Source organism: Marmota flaviventris, chromosome 6 (assembly GCF_047511675.1).
Source record: "Marmota flaviventris isolate mMarFla1 chromosome 6, mMarFla1.hap1, whole genome shotgun sequence".
NCBI lineage: Eukaryota > Metazoa > Chordata > Mammalia > Rodentia > Sciuridae > Marmota > Marmota flaviventris.
In genome coordinates, this window is record NC_092503.1 from 110822895 (window position 1) to 110842862 (window position 19968).

Below are 19968 nucleotides of genomic sequence, written 5' to 3' on the forward strand. Positions count from 1 at the left end.
AATCCTTAGCACTGCACAAAAATAAACAAATAAAATAAAGGCATGTTATCCATTTAAAAAAATATACTAAAAACCATTCAATTATACAGCTTAAATGCTTGAAGCTATGGCATGTAAATAATATCTCAATAAAATTGTTTAAGAAAAAAGAAGATCTTTTTTCTAATCCTGGAATAGGACAGACCTTTCCTAATGGACTCAAAATCTAGAAGACACACAAAAAAGTTGAAAAATACAGCAGCAAAAAAGCCTAAAACTTCATCATAATGAAAGATACTATAAGTAAAATTAAGAGGTAAAAAACATGAGCTGGGGAAAAGGTTCAGTGGAAATGCTGATGTGCAATGAAAAGAAGTGGTGCCCCCAGAGTCTCTAGTCCTCAGTGAAGGTTACAAAAGGCAAAAAACAGGTACTGACACCTTTGACAGTGACAGATGCAGATGAGAAGGTGGCCTGGGAACTATGGAGAAAAGAATACAAATAGAGAATTTCTGGGGAAGAAAGCAAATAAATGTACTGGGGAAGTTGTTTTGATCTACATTTTCTCAAGAGGGCTTATGATGAATCAAATATACTTTGCTTCTGTAGCCAGGATTTATTATTAACTACTTAATGTACATAGTTAATATATATGGGTAGATTAAAAACATAAGAATATTAAATATTTATTGCCAAAATATTAATACTTATTGTCTTGTATAAAGGGATTTTTATATTTCTAATTTTCTAATTTTTTTTACAGAGAGCATGTATCCTTTTATAACCACAAAAATAAAACTAATGAGATTTTTTTTAAAGACATAATATTTGAAACATAAATAACAGAAGTTTAATATCCAGAATGCCTATAAATCCTTAAGAATAAGGCAGTGATCCAATTAAAAACTGGGCAAAGGACAAGATAAAATTTTTATAGAAGAAACATAACAAATGCATGCAAATATGCCTAACTTTATCAGAAATGAAAATTAAAACAGACACCATTTAAAATTTTCACTGATTTAATCTACTGTTTTTGAGAATGATATCCCATTATTGATGGAGGTAAATAAAAAAGAGATCCACTAGAAAACTGTACTTGAATTTGGCTGTGACAATATCAGAGTTCTATGCAGCAACGAAAATAAGGAGTGGTTCCATGTGAACTGACACGTAAACCCTTAGAAACATACTAAATGGGGGTAGAGAAACAGGCAGTCACAGAAACAACCTCTGGAGACAAAATAACCTAGGTTTGAATCCTAGCTCTGCTATCTGCAGAACTCTAAGCTAAAGTGGTTTAAATTTTCTAAGCCTGTTTTTTCACCCAAATAGTAATACTATGTTAATAATAATGATGGAATAATAATACTATCAATGTTCCTTGGTATTATGTAGATTTAATGAGAATGTTTGTAAAATTCTAGCACAAAAGTGCTTCGAGAATATATTAACAACCCACCTCCTGCTTATATATTAAAAACACAAACTCAGAAAATGTTCTATTTCAACTTCAATAGTAAGTACAATTTTTATGTTTTTATGCATCGATTAAAAATAAGTTTAATATGAATTTTTTAAATACTACCAAAAAGCCAGGTGTGGTGGCACATGCCTGTAATCCCAGTGATTAGGGAGGCTTAGGCAGAAGGATCATAAGTTTTTAGGCCAGCCTCAGCAATTTAGCAAGATTCTCTCTTAAAAAGGGATAGGGATGAGGGGCTGGGATTATGGCTCAGAGGGAGAGTGCTTGCCTCGCATAAGTGAGGCACCGAGTTCGATCCTCAGCACCACATTAAAATAAAATAAAGATATTGTATCCACCTATAGTTAAAAAAATAAATATTAAAAGAAAAGGGACAGGGATAAAGCTCAGTAGTAAAGTGCCCTAGGTTCAATCCCCAGCATCACAAAAATGAATAATAAATAAATAGAAAATAATAATATAGTAATAAATACTACGCCAAATGCTTTATTTCCAAGTACATAACTACTAGTGTAAAACTGTAGATGGTCTGACTGATATACCAGCCTGATAACAGTGGTAAAAAGGACTCAGGCTTTTCATTTTGTTTATATTCTTTAGATCTTTTTAAATGATAATGTATTTGTGTATTATTATTTGTAATTAAGAAGCAGGAAAAAAGCCAGGCACAGTGGTGCATACCTGTAATCCCACTAGCTTGGGAGGTAGAGGCAGGAGGATCATGAGTTCAAAGCCAGCCTCAGCAAAAGCAAGGCACTAAGCAACTCAGTGAGACACTGTCTCTAATAAAATACAAAATGAGGCTAGGGATGTAGCTCAGTGGTCCACTGCCCCTGAGTTCAATCCCCAGTACCTGTCCCTCCCCTCAAAAAAGAAGCAAAAAAACCTTTCAAAATGAAAAAAAAAAAAAAGCGGAGATAGAAGAAAAACATTTTTTAAGAGATTCCTTTATTTTTTTTTTAAATGGGCCTTTACTTTGTTCATTTATTTATATGTGGTGTTGAGAATCAAACCCAGTGCCTCACACATGCCAGGCAAGTGCTCTACCACTGAGCCACAACCCCAGCTCCAAGAAAAAACATTTTTTAAAGAAAAAAAATCTTGGGCTGGGGCTGTGGCTCAGTGGTAGAGTGCTTGCCTCCCATGTGAGATACTGGGTTCTATTCTCAGCACTGCATATAAATAAATGATTAAAATAAAGATCCATCAACAACTAGAAAACTATTTAAAAAAAAAAAAAGAAAGAAAGAAAACAATCTCAAGCTCTACAGCCAAAGGACCTAGCTCTGCTATCTATAGAACTCTTGAGCTAAAGTTACTTAAATTCTATTAAGCTTATTTTCTCACCCAAACAATAATATTGATATTAATAAATAACGATAGAATAATAATACTATCAATGCTTCCTTGCTGTTAGGCAGAGTTAATGAAATAATCCATATAAAATCCTAGCACAGAAATGCTCTGAGATTATTTTAACCCCCCTCCTGCTCAGCTGCTCCTCAGGCTGACCCTTTCTTCACCCTCAGCCTTTCTAATTCTTGATTACTTCTTCCCTCCACCATCAGCCTCGCTGCCCACAGGTTCAACCCAGACCTCTTCCCTCTGTAACATGCTAACCTCAATGATCTGTCAGGACGGACCAGAGGGTGGTCCCGCTCTGTGACCTCTTCCAAAGCCTGAGAGAGGGCAGAGAGCCCTGAAAGCTGCAGGTTTGTGTCCAAGCTGGATATCTGCACAGTGGCCACGACTGCTGCCACATGCTGATCCAGGGAGCTGCGTGGACCAGGACCCCGCAAGGCTCTAGCCATTTCTGAAATTGGTGGGAGAAAGGCAAATGGCTAAAAGAACTGTGGCACCTCCTCCACACTGGAAGACTTTAAAGGTCAAGCCCAGTTATCCTACTGACATTTAAATATGTTATTCATTACTATAGCTTGCATTTGGAACATTTCCAATTCTGTGTGAAAGATCTAATCAAATACGGAAGATGGAAATACCCTGAGAAATGGACTCTCCTTTTCCAGAGATACTGAAGAAAAGGAGTAGTAGTTGGCCAGGTACAATCAAGTTCAAAGGGAAGATGATGGATGCAAGCCATTTTTCCCTCCAAAAAAGGACCTCACTCCATGGCTTTTCCTTCACCCTCACAACCCACCTCTGGGCCCATGACAGGATTTGTTCCAATGTCTTTGCCCTCCCCTCCCAGAACCTGACTCACCACTGGCTGCCTCCTTCATCTCAGGGGACAGAACCATCCCCTCAGTCACCAGAAGCTGGTTAAACAGCTGTGAATCACTCTGGGCCATGGGAGGCTCAGTCTTTGCCTTGGCAGGCTGTGACTCTGCCTTAGGGGGCTCAGTCTTTGCTTTAGGGGATTCAGTCTCTTCCTCTGAGAAGCTGGCCTCTGACTTGGACTCCTCTTCTGGATCTGAGGTACAGCAGTGACTTTGTGAAGATAAGCTGCTTAGTTCATCAGGTAGCAGCCCATATTTGGTATAGATTTGGGAGTTGAGCAAGTCCCGGAGGGTGCTGCCCTCAAACCGATTACTGAGAACCTGCAGAAGACCCTCAGCCATCTCCACAGGCACAGAGATCTCACCTAGAGCCTTTTCACCCAGGGTCTGTCAATACAAAGAATATAAATTTCAGGGACAAGCAGACACAAAGGTCCTGGGGATAGAAATAGATCACTCCCACCATAATTTCATTCTTTCTACATACTAGAAAGCACATGTCTCCCCCAACCAACAAGACCCCTATACTCTCTAACTCCAGCCTCCCCTTAAGTGGTATCCATAGATAAAACTTCCTTTAGTTTCCACCTCTAATCCCATTACTACTACTCTTAATCCCTTAATGTCCATCTCCCACCATATCTCAGGCCTAAAATACCTCATCTAGTTTCTCCTGAAGATTCTGGAAAATTGGCTGCTGCTCACATATGTCCAACTTTTTGATGAAGAAAAGCAATTCCCACCACTCAGCTTGAGTCAGGTATCCCAATTCCTCATTCTTCTGAGGCTCAGTCTGGAGATACGGCAAGCAGTAGAGGCCATCCACAGGCTTCCAGTCCCAGGAAGGAAATGCTAAGGACACAAAGATAGGGCTATCAGCACCTAGTAGAAATAACAGCTGATTTCTGAACCTGGGGAAGCTTCCAGTCAGAAGTGGTTTCATATGAGACACAACTCCTCTGTTCAGACAGGCTACCCACATCCTCTCTTAGGCTCACCTGTGCCCAATACAGTAGCCCCGGCCCCCTTCTCCACAGCTGCCGAAGCTGAATCCCCAGTAGCTTCTTCAGCGCCCAATATCTCCAGCATGTGCCAGTGCACCCAGTAGGTGCGGCCTGTCGACTGCCAGAAGACCTGGCATGAAGGAAGAACAGAAAGGGCTCAGTGCTCTGAGCTCTAAAAGCTTGAGAGAACATGCCCAAGTCCAGATCTGGATCATACCCTCAGATACACACCTGTCTAGGCTTGGAAGAACCTCCATATAGCTAAAGGATTTCCTCCCCTATCAGGAGTGGACCCTGCCTCTCTTCCTAACCTTGATGGTCTCTGTTCTCACATTCTTTCCTAGCCTCTTCCACTAGTGGAAGTGATAATATTATCTCCATGTATCACTTCTGCTTCCTGGTTATGAGCCTGTCCATGACCTCATAGCCCACTCACACCCACCAAGTTTTCTCAGCTCCTCAAATGACACCCCTTCATTTGCTGATGCTCTCTTACCATTCCAATTCCCCTGGAGGTTTTCACCTTGGGTGGCATACCAGAGCCTCCTACCTGGAAGTTCCAGTTTATGCCCCACCCAGAAGAGACCCCCAACAGTGTCCCATCACTGTGAGTCCCTTACCTGCACAGGAGGCACACCACTGTTGCTCTGCCGGAACTCGCCTTCATCCCCAGCACTGATCTCCTCGTAATCATCCAGCATCCGCACTCTCATCCCTGGCTGCAGTGTCTGCTGCACGTACTCGCCATAGCCACTACGGCTAGAGAATTCGGAGCGCTGGCGAAAGGCCCACCCTTGCCTTCTGGGGATGGTGACAATGGTGGGGAGTAAAAGGGGTGATCCTGAAATGCAGGGTTGAAAGATGGACCGAGGTGGCCGGGGTGGTAACGTGCCCTGTTCACTGACGTTCTGGGCCCAGCCCATGCTCCGCACCAGTTCTGAAATGAGGTTGCCCACAGCCATGCTGAACTCCAGCTCCCTTTGTCCCCGGTTTTTCTCCCTCATGGTGCTTGGGGAACTTTGGTCTCCAGCTCCTGGCTCTGGACTGTTATTCAGTTGATCCAGCAAGGAAGTGACACATAGGTAGCGCTTCACCAAGGAGAAGAGCAGCTTTCCTGGGATCTAGGACACAATCTCAGGTATAGGTTCATCTCTTCCTGGCTTTGGCCTCTTCCCTTGCCCCTTAATATCCTCCCCCACAGAAAATTGCAAAGGTCTCATTCCTAGGTCTATAGCTCTTTGATTTGGGTAAGAAACATACAGGGAGGTCTTAAAATATTTGGGTTCTAATTTTTAAAATTCTCAATGGAAGAGGTTGGGAAAGTGGACATGAACCTTCATTTTAACTACCTGTCCAGGTGGCTTTGGTGCTGACATAGTCCTGAACCATAGCTTCAGAAATAATGCTTTGAACAGAGTATCCCCCATAGCCATGAAGTACCTGAGGCAGATGAATGCCTTCAAAGGCCATGCAGTGCTCTTCAGAGGAAGTGGTCTCTGCAAACAGCTCCAGCAAAGTATATCGGCTGTCAAAATCCATGTGCTGCTCGATGCCATCTTGCTGGCTCAGTGACAGAAGGACGTGAGCCCGACTCCCTGTAATCCACACCCAATCCGTATCTTCTCCTCAATCCCTAATACTTTCTCCCTGCCTTTCCTAGGCTTTCTATCTCCTCCCCTAGGTGTTTTCAAACTTCCTTGTGACTAAGACCCACAGCAAAAAAATATATTTTATGTGGTGACCTGAAACAAACCTATACACATAAAACTAGAACACACAACATGCTACAAAAACTTTATACTGCACATTGATATTGTTTTGTAAAAATGTTAGTTAAAAACCCAACAAATTGATTTCACAACCAATAAATCTCAACCTACTTAAAAATTGCAAGTCTACTCCATTCTCTTTTCTTACACTGCACTGAGAATGGACATACCTACCAGGTGCCAACAATTTGTCCTGTTTATGTACTTGTAATAACCTAATAATCTATATGCCTCCTTTACACTGAATTGATATTCACCAATACTAGGTGTTCTAATAGAGTTGGGAAATCTGTTTTTACTCCTTGCAGCCCCATTTTCTCCAATGTTTTCCTTCTTTCCCTGGCTGTCTTACCAGCATCGTGGGCTGCCAGAGCCTGCAGCATCTTGCCCGCACTCCGACGAATTTGAGGCTCAGGATTGCACAACATGTGCATGAGCAGGTCCAGGGCTCCTGTTTCCCTGAAGACCCTGGTGAGAGGCCCGATGCTGGCATATGCACTGAGCACATGGATGGTGTGGAGCACAGCAGCTGTGAGGCTTGAGGTCCCACCTTCTGCCAGCTGCCTGGCAGCCCTGTGTACCAGCGCCCGCACATCGGCCTCCATCTCTCCCATTGCCACATCGTCCAGGCCTCCTGGATCTCTGGGAAAGCTTCCTGAACCCCCAGATGGCTCATGCTGAGGTCCCTTAGATAGTGCTCGCTCACCTAATAGCATGGGGCAGTTAGCATAGACCTCTGGGGCTGACAGCCACATGAGAATGTGCTCTGCTTTGCCTTCCTCTACTCCCACTTTGCTCACTTCCCCACACTTCAGGACACTCCATCGGATCAGGTATTCAGGGCGTCCATCATGTCCAGGCCGCTGTCGAATAAGTTCTTCAGGATATGCCTGCAGCTGGGGCCCCAAGGGCACCATAAGGTCCCTAGCACGCCGTTCCCCTATCATCCTGATCTCCTGAGATACAGAAAGAGAAAGATCAGACAGTATCGGAAAAGAAAGACTATACAGAGTGGGATAACTTTTGGAACAAGAGAGGGTGTGTGGTGATTGGCAGGCTACATGGTAGAATTCAGAGGCCAAACATAAAAGATAAAGAATAGGATGGAACGAACAGCTGAACTTAACTTTGATATTTATAAGAGAAGAAAGAGTGAAAATATCAAGGGGAAGAAATAAAAGGCTTCAAGAGATGGAAATGGTTACAAAGAGAATAAGAGAAACAGGCAAGGTAAGAATACACAGAGTTAACAGTTAAGCAGGACAGGCTGGGCAGTAAATAGTAGAATGGCTGAAGGATATAGATCAAGACTTAAAAGGCTAACATGAATGAGCAGGAAGGACAGCAGCATGTGAGATAATGAGGCCAGAAGGCTGGGGGAGGGACAGGACAGGGTAAACCTAGAGTGTGGATATAGAGGGGTGGGCCACAACAGATACAAAGAAGCAAATGAAAGGAGGCAGGGATGTAGGGCAGATTACTGGATGGGAAACATATATGAGTTTTGTGAGAGGAGGAGCAGCCTAGGAACCAGATAAAATTATGTGAGAAAAAGACCACATCCCACCCTGTACTTATGCTGTATGTATAGTAAGGGTTTAGGTCAGCTAGATTAACAGGAAGGTAGTACTCACAGGGTACAGGGTAGTGAATGAGGTCATGACATAAACAATATAGCACAGATTTCAGAGTCAGATAAATATATGATTCTTAATTCCAACTCACTACTGCATAGTTTTGAACAAGTTGCTTAAAATCTGAGTCTGTTTCCTCCTCTATAAGGTGGTAATATTCGCACCTATCTCATGAAATAAAAACCTAATAAGATTATGTATGTAATACATTTAGAGTAGCATTTAAGGCTTGGGATGTAGCTCAGTGGTAGAGTGCTTGCCTAGCATGTACCAGGCCCAGGGTTCAATTCTAGAACCATACAAAGAAACAAAAACATCTAGCACATGAGTGCTCAGCAAACATGGTCTAATATTAATCTATTATTCTTATAAGGTACAGGCAGTTATCAGATAAATTAAGTCAGAAGATTATAAAAGGTAGTAGTATAATCAGGAAAAGCCATGTGTGATAAGCAGTATAGAGGCAACAGGGAATAGTGAGCATAAGAATGTAAGATGAACCGGACGGGGATTGTGTCAGGGTACAGAATAGAAGACAAGAAGAAAGAACAGAAGAGAACGAGACATAAAAGATGTGGACTTCAATGGGGGTAGGGATTCACTGAGCGCGCGGGTAGGGAGAGGCCAGGAGGTAACCAGCCTCCTAGCAATCGGCAACTGATTAGCGCCAGGAGGAATAAAATGAATAGGCCCGGCGGCTGTGGGAGGAAAATTGAGGAGGCGCAGCGTGGGCCTAGACCAGGAGCAATAAACAGATGTGGGGGTGAGGTTTGGCTGCGGGGACTGAGCCCAGCGGGGAGCAAGGCCAGTCTCACTTTTGCAGTACAGTGGGGCGGTGGAGACCTGTACGGCAAGGGAATGGGATTGAGGGACGGGGTAGGGATGCCGGGTAAGCATGGTGGGGGGCGCGGTCAGAGAAGGTTGACAGGACCGAGCGCAATCTCAGAGTAAGTCCTGGTTCCCTCGTCAGCCTCACAGAGAGTGGGTAAAGGACCAGAGATTGGGGAAGGGACTGGGTCGGGCGCAGAACCTCCTCTCACCTCCCACCGTCCGGACCGGTCCTAGCTGGGACCCGCAGTCCAGGTCCCGCCTCCTCAGCAGCTCCCTTCCGGGTCACATAGCGAGTGCACGCACCGCCTAGCTTCTACGATCTACGGGTTCCACAGCGGTCCACGCCGAGCGTGGCGGAACGGCGCGCGTGGAGCATGCGTACTACTCGCGGGCCCCGTGCTCGTGGAGAGGGGCGTGTGAAGGCGGCGTGCTAGAGGAGTGCAGTATCACTGGTTGCTCCTTCTTAGCGGCAGTGGGCTGCCCTTTCCATGTAGTCAACTGGAAAACTTCCCTTCTCTTTACTAGGTCTGCCTTCCTCATATTATCTCCGGTTACTTCATTCATTCTGAAACATAGTAATCTCCCACCATAGGGCTTTTCAGTAGGTCACGTGCCATGATTTCCCCAAACTTATCATCAATACTTTGGGTAATTGATCCCACATACCCTGTTAATTAAAATTGCTTGATTCTGCTGGCCTAAAGCACCTAGCAAAACTATGCATAGGGAGACAACCCACCCCGCCACCATGTTCTTTAAATCATATAGAATCCAACAGCACAAAGCACCCCTTAACATTCCGTTTTCATCAAGCAGCCAGATTTGTTTCTTGGAACAGCTTTGGGATTTGTTTCATGTTTGCACCTCCCTCCCTATGTTGAAAAACAGAGCCAAAGACCCCACAGTCTGTGCACAAAAATGATACATTTATTGAAAGAGTATTTTTTTTTTAATACAAAAGAAAGCTCTGTACATAGGACTGTGACCATGTCCACTATTCCTGGGTCAGTATCCCAGGGGAAGTAGAAACCACTGACACACACACCCCACATTCACACACACACATTCACTCAGGCACACACACATACCCCAGAGCCATCAAGTAAGGGAAACACCAAGGGTTGCTCCACATATAAATGCCACCTCATCCCTGATGCACATGTTCTCCCAAGGCCACACTCACACAACACACATTGTAAGCACTTTGCCTGATTCACTCATTGGGTCTGTCTTTTGTGGGAAGGAGAGAAATTCATCAACATCTCCTCCTCTGGGTGGGGGATTGGGGAGTGAGTGAGTGGTGGTGGAGTGAAACAAGAGCAGAGAAAAGGGGTTGGGCAGTTACAGACCTGAGTCCCAAGCTCCCCAACTCTGGCCCCTGATTTGCCATGCCCCAGCCTTAAAAACCACCCATAAGCCCCAGCTATCTCCAGGAGAAAGCCTAGGAAGGCAACTTCCATCTTGGTACTCCAATTTGGGGCAAGACAGCAATGGGGGTTAGAGGTTAGGGGGTTCTTAATTGTGTCCGGCAAATCATCTCCTTGATAACTAGGCTGTGTGTAGAATCTTCCCCCACCCCTTCACCTAATCACAGAAGCAGGCTTGTTCCTACTGAAGGCAGTCGTTAAGGGGTTAATAAAACTCCACCCCAATTGCTGCCCCATTTCTGAAAAAGCTCCCTTTCTGGATACAGGTGGTGAAGGTAGGCTCTGACACAGGGTAAAAATCTTCCCCATGGTGGCCCACCCTCAAGTTCTACCCTAAGGGAGCAGGGGTGGGGTGGGGCATGGCCCCTGTACAAATTACATAAATACTGAGGTTACACTTAGAAAAATAAAGTCATTTTCTTCAAGGCTTTTTGTCTTAATTTAAAAAAGTTACAGTAGCTGCTCACTCCCTGGGAGAGCTGCCCATTTCTGGCTCCCCATCTCTATACTCAGCCCAAAAGCTGCTCCCACTTCTGACCCCCCATTCCTGCCTCTCCCCCCTCCCAGATCCCACCCTGCTCACTGCAACTTGGGCCCCAGGCAGCTGCAGGCCTGGGGGAGCACAAGGCTGCAATGCCCATGTGTGTGGCACAAATGAACTCAGTTGCTTCTACCTGACACCCTCCCACCCCACCCCCACATTTGGTCTCCCTCTTCCCTCTCCGGAGCTACAGCCTAAAGGGCAAAAAGAGGCCCAGAGCTGTGGGTCACCCTCCCCACCCCTTCAGGGCATGGCCTGAGGGCCCCTCCCCCGGCTTTCTCCTGGAAACAACTCAGGACCGGGTGATCCCAGATCTCCCCCACACACTGGCGGACCCCAAGCTCATGGGGTGACTCTGTCCCCAGGGGTCCAGCCAGTTCTGGGGAGCCCTTGGGCTCCCCAGGGAAGGGGAGTTCGGGTAGGGAGGGGGATGAGAAAAACGCCATAAAAAAAAGTTAAATATTTTAAAAATATATATTTATAGATTTGTTTTCACTTCGTCTCCTCAAATAAAAAGTTCAAAATCAACTTTAAGTAAAGCAGCTGGGAGGAGTGGGGGGGGAAGACAAAGGGAAGAAGGGAACGCTGGTGGTTCCCTCCAACCCAAGAGCCCCTGGAGGTCCATGGGGAACGGCAAGGCAGGGCAGGTGGCCCCAGGAACCTGCCCAGTGCACAGGCCCAGCTACTCAGGAGCTGAAGGGGCAGAGGGCGGCAGCATGAGGGAAGAAGCTCCCATCTCCTCAGCTGGCTCCCTGAGGGGAAGGTACAGGGCTCCTTAGACCCAGCCTGTGGCAGACACAGTGCTGACTTGGGGTCAGCAAGGAGGCTGGAGAGAGAGTCCCAACCGCTTCCTCAGGGGAGGACACAGTGTCCAGTCCCACAGAAGGCCTGTGAGTGGGAAGGTGGGACACAGTCCCATTGGGTAAGCTAATACTCATGGCAAACATCCAGCCAAGCTGTTGAGGGGAGTCTGAGGAGGGAGGACAGCCCCACCGTCAACAGAAATAGGAGGTGGAGCAGGAAGGAAGGAAAAGTGAGGGAGGACAGGTGGAGGGCAGGCAGGCCCATTTCTTTGGCTGGAGTGAGAGGGCATAGTCCCGTGGCTGCCCGCTCCTCCTCCCTGCCTCCCTCCTGCGGCCCGTCAACAAGTGTGTAAAGAAAACGTGAAAAGGCAACAATAAATAAGTGGTGCCGTCCCTTGGGCCATCTGTCCAGGGCAGCGGGCGGATCATTCACTCTTGGTGCTGTGGGCGGCATCCAGGTTCACCACCTGTAGCTCGGTGAGGTTGCTGCTGCTCCCAGCCTGCTGCCCTATCACAGCCATCTGGAGGGAAGGGGGTATATGAGGAAGTGGGCAGGAGGATCAACCAGTCTGCTGCTGGCCTGCCTGCCTGCCCACCAAAGGCCTGAGCAGAAGAAAACAAATTAGGATGTGGGCTCTGACCAATTGGCAATAATGTCCACCCAGCTGAAGATGCAGTAGCTACATGTGATGATGTGAGAGGTGCCCCCACCTACCTGGTGAAGCTGGACTGCAGAAACAGGGATCTGCACTGTCCCAGATGGCGCTGTCAGGAACACCTGGGGGACGCCACCTGCATTGGAAACCATAAGAGATACACACTCATGTTTGCTGAAGAGGATCTTCCAGCTATTGGAGGAGTGGCAATGCACAAGTGACTGGTGAGTCTCAGTGCCCAATATGTCTTGAGAGTACCTGTGGGTATGAGGGTCCAAGTAGACAAGGTGTCCTAGTGTATGTGAGAGTATCCAAGTCTGTGTGTGTGTGTGTGTGTATGTGCGTGTGTGTGCGCGCGCAGGAAATATGTATTGGCATCCAAGTGTGTGTGTATGAGCATGTATACCTCAGTGTGGGAGTTGGAACATTTGAGTGTATAAGGGAGGAAATAGTCCTCCTTCCTTCAACCCTGCCCTTCCCCTCACCTTGCTCCTGGACCTGGCTGTGTGACACCTGCATGGTGGATGGCGCCTGGGAGAAGGCATTGAGCACGGTGAGGCTGCCATCAGCTAGGCCCGAGGTGGGGGCATACATCACCGCATGGGGGCTAGGGTACATCATGTGGCCTCCCACAGTTGTGGGCACGGACGATGTCATGATGGTGGCGGGCAACGTCACTGGAAAACACAGACACATGTCAGGCACTAGTCTCTCTGATATCTCCTTTCCTATCCCAGGATTCTAGTCTCCAAGATCTTTTCGCAATGTCCCAGGGGGTCAGAAGCTTGATGAGACTATAACTCTGCTCTCTTAGTCACCAGCTAAGAAAAGCCTATTTTTTTCCCGGAACACAAAAGCACCAACCTTTGACTATATCCCATCATTTGTACTATTGGATTGTCCATCTACTGAACTTTTTGCTCTCAAGCCCTAAGATTTCAAGGACTAACCTACTCCCAGGAAACTCAGATTCTCTCCCTTTAGAGTGCTCCATCATTCCATTTTTTAAAAATTTGTTCTTATGCCTCCTCCCTCTTTCTAAACTCAAACCTCACAAATTCATCTTCTAAACAAGCACTTTTCAAATGTTAACAAACATACAGTTACATAGGAATCTTGTTAAAATGCAGATTCTGATTCAATAGGTTTGAGGTGATGCTTAAGATTCTGTATTTCCACAAGCTCCCAGGTAATGTTGGTGCTCCCAGTCCCTAGACCACACTTTGTGTAATAAGGCTGAAATAAAGATAACTTAAAAGTAATTTTGAGATAATCCTATTGTTTCTGAAATGACCAAAGATACCTGAGGGAAATTATGGCTACTCAAATTCTATAATACCTTCCCCACAAGGAGATAACCGCCCCACGAGTCCTTCCTGATAACTGATTAAATGCTGGGTTTTAGGGCAAATAACTTCTCCTTATCTAAATAAGAAAGAGGTAACTTCAGTGATCCTTAATTTCCTCCTGGAATCCACAAGCCCACTGCAGGGCAGGATTTAAAATCCAGCATTCTCACCTGACTTTTCCTTAAAATTATACCAAATGCCTCAGTTTCTACTTTAAGAAACTCTCTTACTTTACATACACGAAGGATATAGCTGGGTATCTGCTGCTAGGCCTCGTGGGTTGAGACAGAGCAGGAAGGGCAACAGGGCTGCAAGTTATACCTGTCCCGCTGGAGGAGGTCTGCGTGAGGTCTGTGCTGCTGTCGCGAGAGGGAGACGCTTGCTGTGGGGCCTGGTGCACCTGAATGGCCTGCACTGGGACCTGCTGGGCCACTGCCCCACCTACGAGACACAGAGTCTTACTTGGGCTCTATCCTGCCCAGTTGCCACCTGCAAACATGTTTAAACACTCCAGTCCTAGGGTCTGGCACACTGGTCCCAAACTCCCAACCCTCTTTCCTAACAGCCAAACAGGTCTTCCATGCCCTGAATTTCCTCTCCAGGGGCTTCCTTTCTTCTCCTTCCCGAAACCTTACCTCTACCTTCTTCAAATGACCCATCAAGGACATAATCTGCCCTCCAGTCAAGATAGGAGAGTAATGGAATGTCTACTGTCCCCATAACAATGGAGGAACATGGCTGGGCTAGCTAGAATTGCTAGAATATACAGTTGAAACTTACTGATGAGGACAGCAATCTACCAATAGGATATATAAGGTTTCTCTAAGGCTCTAACCCTTGTTCTGAGCTGAGAAAAAGGGTCTCCTCATGCCAGTCCTAAACCCACTCTGAGCATGCTCAATTTGGCCCAGGGAGGATGAATCTCTCACTGCCTCTTGTGACTCACCGGGCATGAGGGTGAAGCTGGTAGGCAGCTGCATAAGGCCCCCAGAAGAGACGGGGCCGCTGCCTGTACTCTTCAGCACAGTCCCGTTGGCACTGCTAACAGCGCTGGGGCTGACGCTAGCAGATACTGGTGCCAGGTAGTTGGTGATGGGGAAGGAGGGGCCGCTGCTGACTTGCATGGTGGTAGAGGTGCTAGGTGCTGTTTGGATGGTGGAGGTGGTACCTGGCAGGTTGGTGACTGTGAACGCCGGCTTCAGTGTGTCCTATATCCAGAGTAAAGATGAAATAGTGAGCCTCTACCAGACCCCACCCAGCAGAAGCTTTGTGTGGACTGAGAGCCCAGACTGAAATCAGTGTGCTTTGGTTCAAATCCCAGCTCCACAATATCTGATGCAGGACCCTTGGGCAAGTTATGAAGCTGCTAAGCTTCAGTTTTCTACCTCTGAAAGTGTAGAGGGCTGGGAGCACAGCTCAGTGGTAGACAGTTGGCCTAGCATTTGTGAGGCCCAGGGTTTGATCCCCAGCACCATAAAAATAAAATAAAAATAAATGACTAAAAGGAGGACAATACCTCATAAATTTCTGTTTAGATTTAATAGGCTAATATATCCAAAAACATTTAGAGACTATTACCTGGCACATAAAGACAAATACATATCTGCTACTCTTGTGATCATGATGACAATGATAGTCATAATTATCATCGTCAGAACTCCCTGGATTCTCTGCCCCAGTGGACTGTGGTCACAGATCATGACCAGGGTCTGTTTCCAGCTCTGGCAATGACCATCTGTATAAAGTTGAGGAAATTACTTTCTTTTTCTGAGCCTCAGTCTTCCTCTTCCTTGTGTTTATAGACACAAGGAGACTGTACTACTATCTTATCTTTAAAGGGTTCTTCCAGCTCTGACCTGCCAGGCTTCTAAGATGACTGAGAGTTTTTCAGGGAACTCAGGATGTGAGAGAGATCTTAGAGTTCTGGCACTGAAGAACTATGCTAAATGCTTAAGACTTAAACTACCTAGTAACTTACTCATCCACCAGAATTTCCTATTGCTACAGGGGTCTGAAAATGATTACAGGTGTAGGAACTAATAGAGGGGAAGGCTGGAGCATTGACTCTCTCTCCTCATGGGGGTGGGAGGGAAGAGGGGAGGGGCAGCTCTGTTCTTAGAAGGGGAAAGAGAAAGCCAGGAGCTTAAAACCAACCACCAAGCCTAAATCAAACTGAGTTAATAGGGGGCTCAAAAGCTGGGAGTGGGTCAGCGAGGGATGTTTGCTAAGCAGCTGGGCTCAAGGCCACTGATTGGTAGAGGCGTTGCTAAGGCAAACAGTGCCCCTTCCTCTCATTGGCCAGTTAGTTAAGGCACACCCAGAAGGTGGAGCTCCCCAGACAGCAAAGAGGAAGCCCCGCCCCATCTCCTTACCGGGAATAGGAAGGGGGAGGCGTAACTAGGGCCGGCATCCCTAGCAGCAGGCGAATACACTCCCTAACTGCACAGGCCTCAACATCCTGAAGGGATAGGCGGCTAGCTAGTAAGGTAGTCCCCCGCCCAGTCGGCCAGCCCGCCTGCCAACAGTGCTGAGTTCCCAGGACCCTGGGACCCAAAGTGCTCCCTTCCTACTCCCGGGCGACCCAGTCTACCAGGGGGGCAGGGCTAAGTAACACCCCCGCCCCCAGCAGGGAGACAGCTGGCGGGAGGAATGCAAAGGCTCTGCCAGGCAGGCGGGCTGCGGGCGGGAGGCCGGCGTGGAGCCCGAGCAGGCCTTATATGGGCACGGAGGCCGCCCGCTTATCTAGGGGGCCGGCCTCCTGTCAGGAATGGAGGATGGACACCTGTCCCCTAGGATAAGGGGCACTAACCTGGCTCTACCCACCTTTGTAGACACCTTTCTACCTATACTGAGCCAGGTAGGGAAAGAGATCCCCTTCCCTTCCCTCCTCTTACATATGTGATACAAACACACCTTGGTCTCCCCACTGCTGTCAGACTCCGACACCTGGTAGGTGAGATCTGGCTCTTCAAAGCCAGTGGCACTCATTCTCTGGTCTGTGGTGGGGTCTGAGCGGGGTGGAGAGTCTGGCGAGTTCAGGCAGGTCTGAATCAGTGCCTTGCCGGTGTCACTGGTGATCATGGGCTGCAGTTTGCGAGTGGCAAAAGTATACACATGGCCTGTCTCACTGGCCACCAGCAACAGCACCTGTGTCCCTGTCAGCGTGGACAGCTCATAGGCCTGAGGGATGGGGAGGGAGATGGGCAAGTCAGCAAAACTTTTTATCTTCAACCTTCCTCAGGAAGAAGGAAAGAGAAGAATACACAGAGATCTCCAGCCCCCACTCCTATAATGACTTTCATCTTTAGTGACTCTACAAGGGTCCCATCAGTGTATATGAAAGTGAGCTATGAGCAGTAAAACTATCCATGCCTCTCCCCAGAACACAGATAGCCAGCAAACAGTCACTGCTTCCCCAGGGATGGAGCATATAACCTCAGGGGACATGGAGGACCCAGTTAGCTCCCAGTGGATGGAGCCTCCCTCTCTCCTCCCTGTCACAGGGATAAGGGACCACCTAAGCCACAAACTGTTTCATGGTTCTTCCCAGGCCCTAACCTGTTGCTATAGCCTAATTTTTCCTTCTGCCCTATAACATTGTACTAACCTTTTTTCCTACTTGTCTTGGGAAGGAGGAAGAAGGAAGGGAGGAAGGAAGAAAGGAAAAGAGGGAGGGAAGGAAAATAAAGGCGAGTTTTTCTTCGTGAACTATCTTTCCACACAGCCTTCTCTACTCATGATAAAGTAACAAGGGACACTAATGTAACACTGTCTGGAGTGATGGGAGATGGCACCAAATACTCTGCCAGGAAGGGGACCCCAGAGATACCATCCTTACTCCCAACAAAGTTCCACACCCACCTTGGATGCACACACAGATAAAAATACCAGCCAGTGTTCCCAAGGTTGTAGCTTGTTTTCCATTTCCTCTGCTTCCACCCATTCTCATATATTCTACCCCCAAGATGACTTGGAGGAGGCATTTCTAGGCACTTCTACAAACTTCCCTGACCTTCCCTCAAAGTCCATGCCCAAATTTTCCCTAGGGTTGGAAACCCCATCTGCCCCAAAGACAGGCGATTCTGCAGACAGTCCTACCGGGAGCATGAGGTTTCCAGTGAAGCAACGGAAGACACATGGCCAGGGCGGGACTTGGTACCCGATGGCTACTCCAGACAGCACGAGCTCTCCAGCCCTCCTGCCCGGCTCCCTCACCTGGCCCCTAGCCCTGCCTATCCTCTAGCCAGCACTACTCTTGTGGTGCCCACCTTCTTCCCACACATGCTCGCTCACTGTTGTCATACAGCTCCGGTCTTCTCATCTCCATACCTTCCCTGCTCCCTGCTTTTCCGACGCATTTCCCTAACACCAAAGTGCACCGGACCTCTGACCCCGGCATCTCGTTAGCCACCTCCCCGGCAGCCACTGCTCACCGCTTCACTCCGCCCGGTCTCTCTTCCTCTCTCGTGCCGGTCACTCCCACCCCGGCGCCTCTTCCCTCTATTCCGGACGTTTGCGGCATCTCCCCTCTCCCCACATTTCCCTGGCGGCCCCTCCCCTTTCGCCCTTCGCGGGTAACAACCATCCCCTCCCACACACCTCCTGCGGACTCGCCGCCTCTCACCTCCGCCTCAGCTCTGCCTTGCTCCCGGGCTCCCCCTGTGCCTACCCACCCTCCTGGTACCCGGTGGCCGACCAGCCTCCGGCTTGGTACCTTCTTCATGATGCCCGTCTTCCTCTTGCTGAAGGTCGTGTAGCGCCGCAGCTTGTTGTCGATGAACTCCATCTTGATCTTCACCCGGCCCCGGGTCTTCTTACCCGGCTTGGCCCCGCTCACCGCGCCGCTCACCGGCCCGTAGCCCCCAGCGGCCGCCGCGGATGCCTCGGGCCCACCGACCACCACGCCGAGCTCCATCTCGCTCAGGCTCCTCTTCAGGCCTCGCCGCTCGGCGCCCAGCTCCTCCTCCTCGCCCGACTCCGAGTCGCCCTCGCTGCCGCTGTAGAGGGCCCCCGCGGTGGGCGCCGGGGTGGTTGCCGCCGCTGCTGCAGCCTCCCGCTCGAGGCGGCCCGGTCCGGGCCCCGCGCCGTTCCCAGGGACCCGGCCCCCATTAGCCCCGCGAGTCCCGCCGCCTCCACTCCCCGGCCGCCCCGTCGGGGTCCGGTTAAGGCTGCCCCCCAGGGCCGAGCCCCGGCCCAGAGCCGCCGCGGCCCCAGCTTGGCTCGGTAACATGGCGCTCAATGCAGGAGGACGGACGGGCAGTCAGCAAGGAATCGGAGCCGCTGCCGCCGCCGCCATCGGCTTCCCGGCTAAACCCGGCACTCCTGCTGCTCCTAGTGCGGCTATAGCTGCTGCGGCCGTCGCTGCTAACCCGGGGCCCCTGCACGCCCGGGCCGACCTGGGCCCTCACTTTCCTGCCCCTGTGGCCCGGGTTGCCCCAGGCCGCGCGCAGCGCCCCCTGTCCGTATGCTACGGCGGCGCGCCCGGCGGCCGTCAGCGTCCCCCGGGGGGCAGGGGCTGCTGGCCGCAGCCGAGACGGCGGGTGGAGGGGGCCGGGACCGCGCGCTGGCGGCGGAGGGATCCCCCGACCCTTCCCCCCATATAAAGAGATACAATGTTTCCTTTTATGGCGAGGCCGCTCCTTATATGGTGAGCCCCAGCGCCCCCGCCCCATTGGTCCGCGGTTCCGGCACCTCCGCTCCCCATTGGCCCGCAGGGGGCTCTTATTTGCATAGACATACCGAACTCGCTGCTGTCATCCGGCGTCAGACAGCGATTCCGATAGGGGAGGAGTCGACGCCCTTAAAGGAACCAGAAAGGAGGCACAACTCCGCCCCCTGAACCAGAGAATGGTAGATTTGGGAGGGGCCTGAAGAGAGGAAGCCTGGGAGAGAACTGGAGCGCTGTCTTGCGGGGAGAAGGGAGCTTGAGACAAACACTCCGGGACCGCCTGATGGGTTGGAGGTTTGCAATAAATAAGAAAATAAAGCCCAATTCCGGTGAAGGAATTGACTGGAGCACTTCTCCACGTCTTCCTGAGGAAGGCAAAGTTATTGACCCAGCGGTGGGGGCTCGGGTGCCTGGTATTTACCGACTCCTCGCGACCAGTGGCTCCACTCCCCTCTCACCGCCCTCCCCGACTTCCCATTCCTTTCCCTCGCTTTTCGAGGGATCAACACTTTCCCACTAGTTCGGCTCCAAGGTCCTCATTCATCACCCTCTTCACTGGGAAGTCTTTGGCAGATCTACATCTG

At 49.0% G+C, this 19968-nt stretch overlaps 2 protein-coding genes across 4 annotated transcripts in view; both read right to left on the reverse strand.

Annotated features, from left to right (window-relative positions):
• The window catches only part of Cul9 (cullin 9), a 36158-nt gene extending 26938 nt beyond the window's left edge, over positions 1-9220 (reverse strand). For all 3 annotated transcript variants that reach the window (XM_027950379.2, XM_027950378.2, XM_071613367.1), the window contains exons 1-8: positions 9150-9220; positions 6828-7431; positions 6147-6301; positions 5327-5827; positions 4701-4836; positions 4361-4554; positions 3687-4089; positions 3086-3278 (exon numbers count right to left, since the gene is read on the reverse strand). In XM_027950379.2, the coding sequence (XP_027806180.1) occupies positions 3086-3278; positions 3687-4089; positions 4361-4554; positions 4701-4836; positions 5327-5827; positions 6147-6301; positions 6828-7422 (2177 nt within the window). In that variant the 5' untranslated portion in view covers positions 7423-7431; positions 9150-9220. The remainder of the gene's footprint in view (positions 1-3085; positions 3279-3686; positions 4090-4360; positions 4555-4700; positions 4837-5326; positions 5828-6146; positions 6302-6827; positions 7432-9149) is intronic.
• Positions 9221-9845: 625 nt separating this feature from the next.
• Srf (serum response factor) lies at positions 9846-19323 on the reverse strand. Its single transcript, XM_027950453.2, has 7 exons — positions 18431-19323; positions 16630-16896; positions 14663-14924; positions 14038-14157; positions 12853-13044; positions 12427-12503; positions 9846-12232 (listed from the first exon to the last, which is right to left on the reverse strand). Exons 1-7 carry the CDS (start codon positions 18944-18946, stop codon positions 12137-12139), a joined length of 1530 nt encoding a protein of 509 aa, XP_027806254.1. The 5' UTR covers positions 18947-19323; the 3' UTR covers positions 9846-12136.
• Positions 19324-19968: the final 645 nt, after the last annotated feature.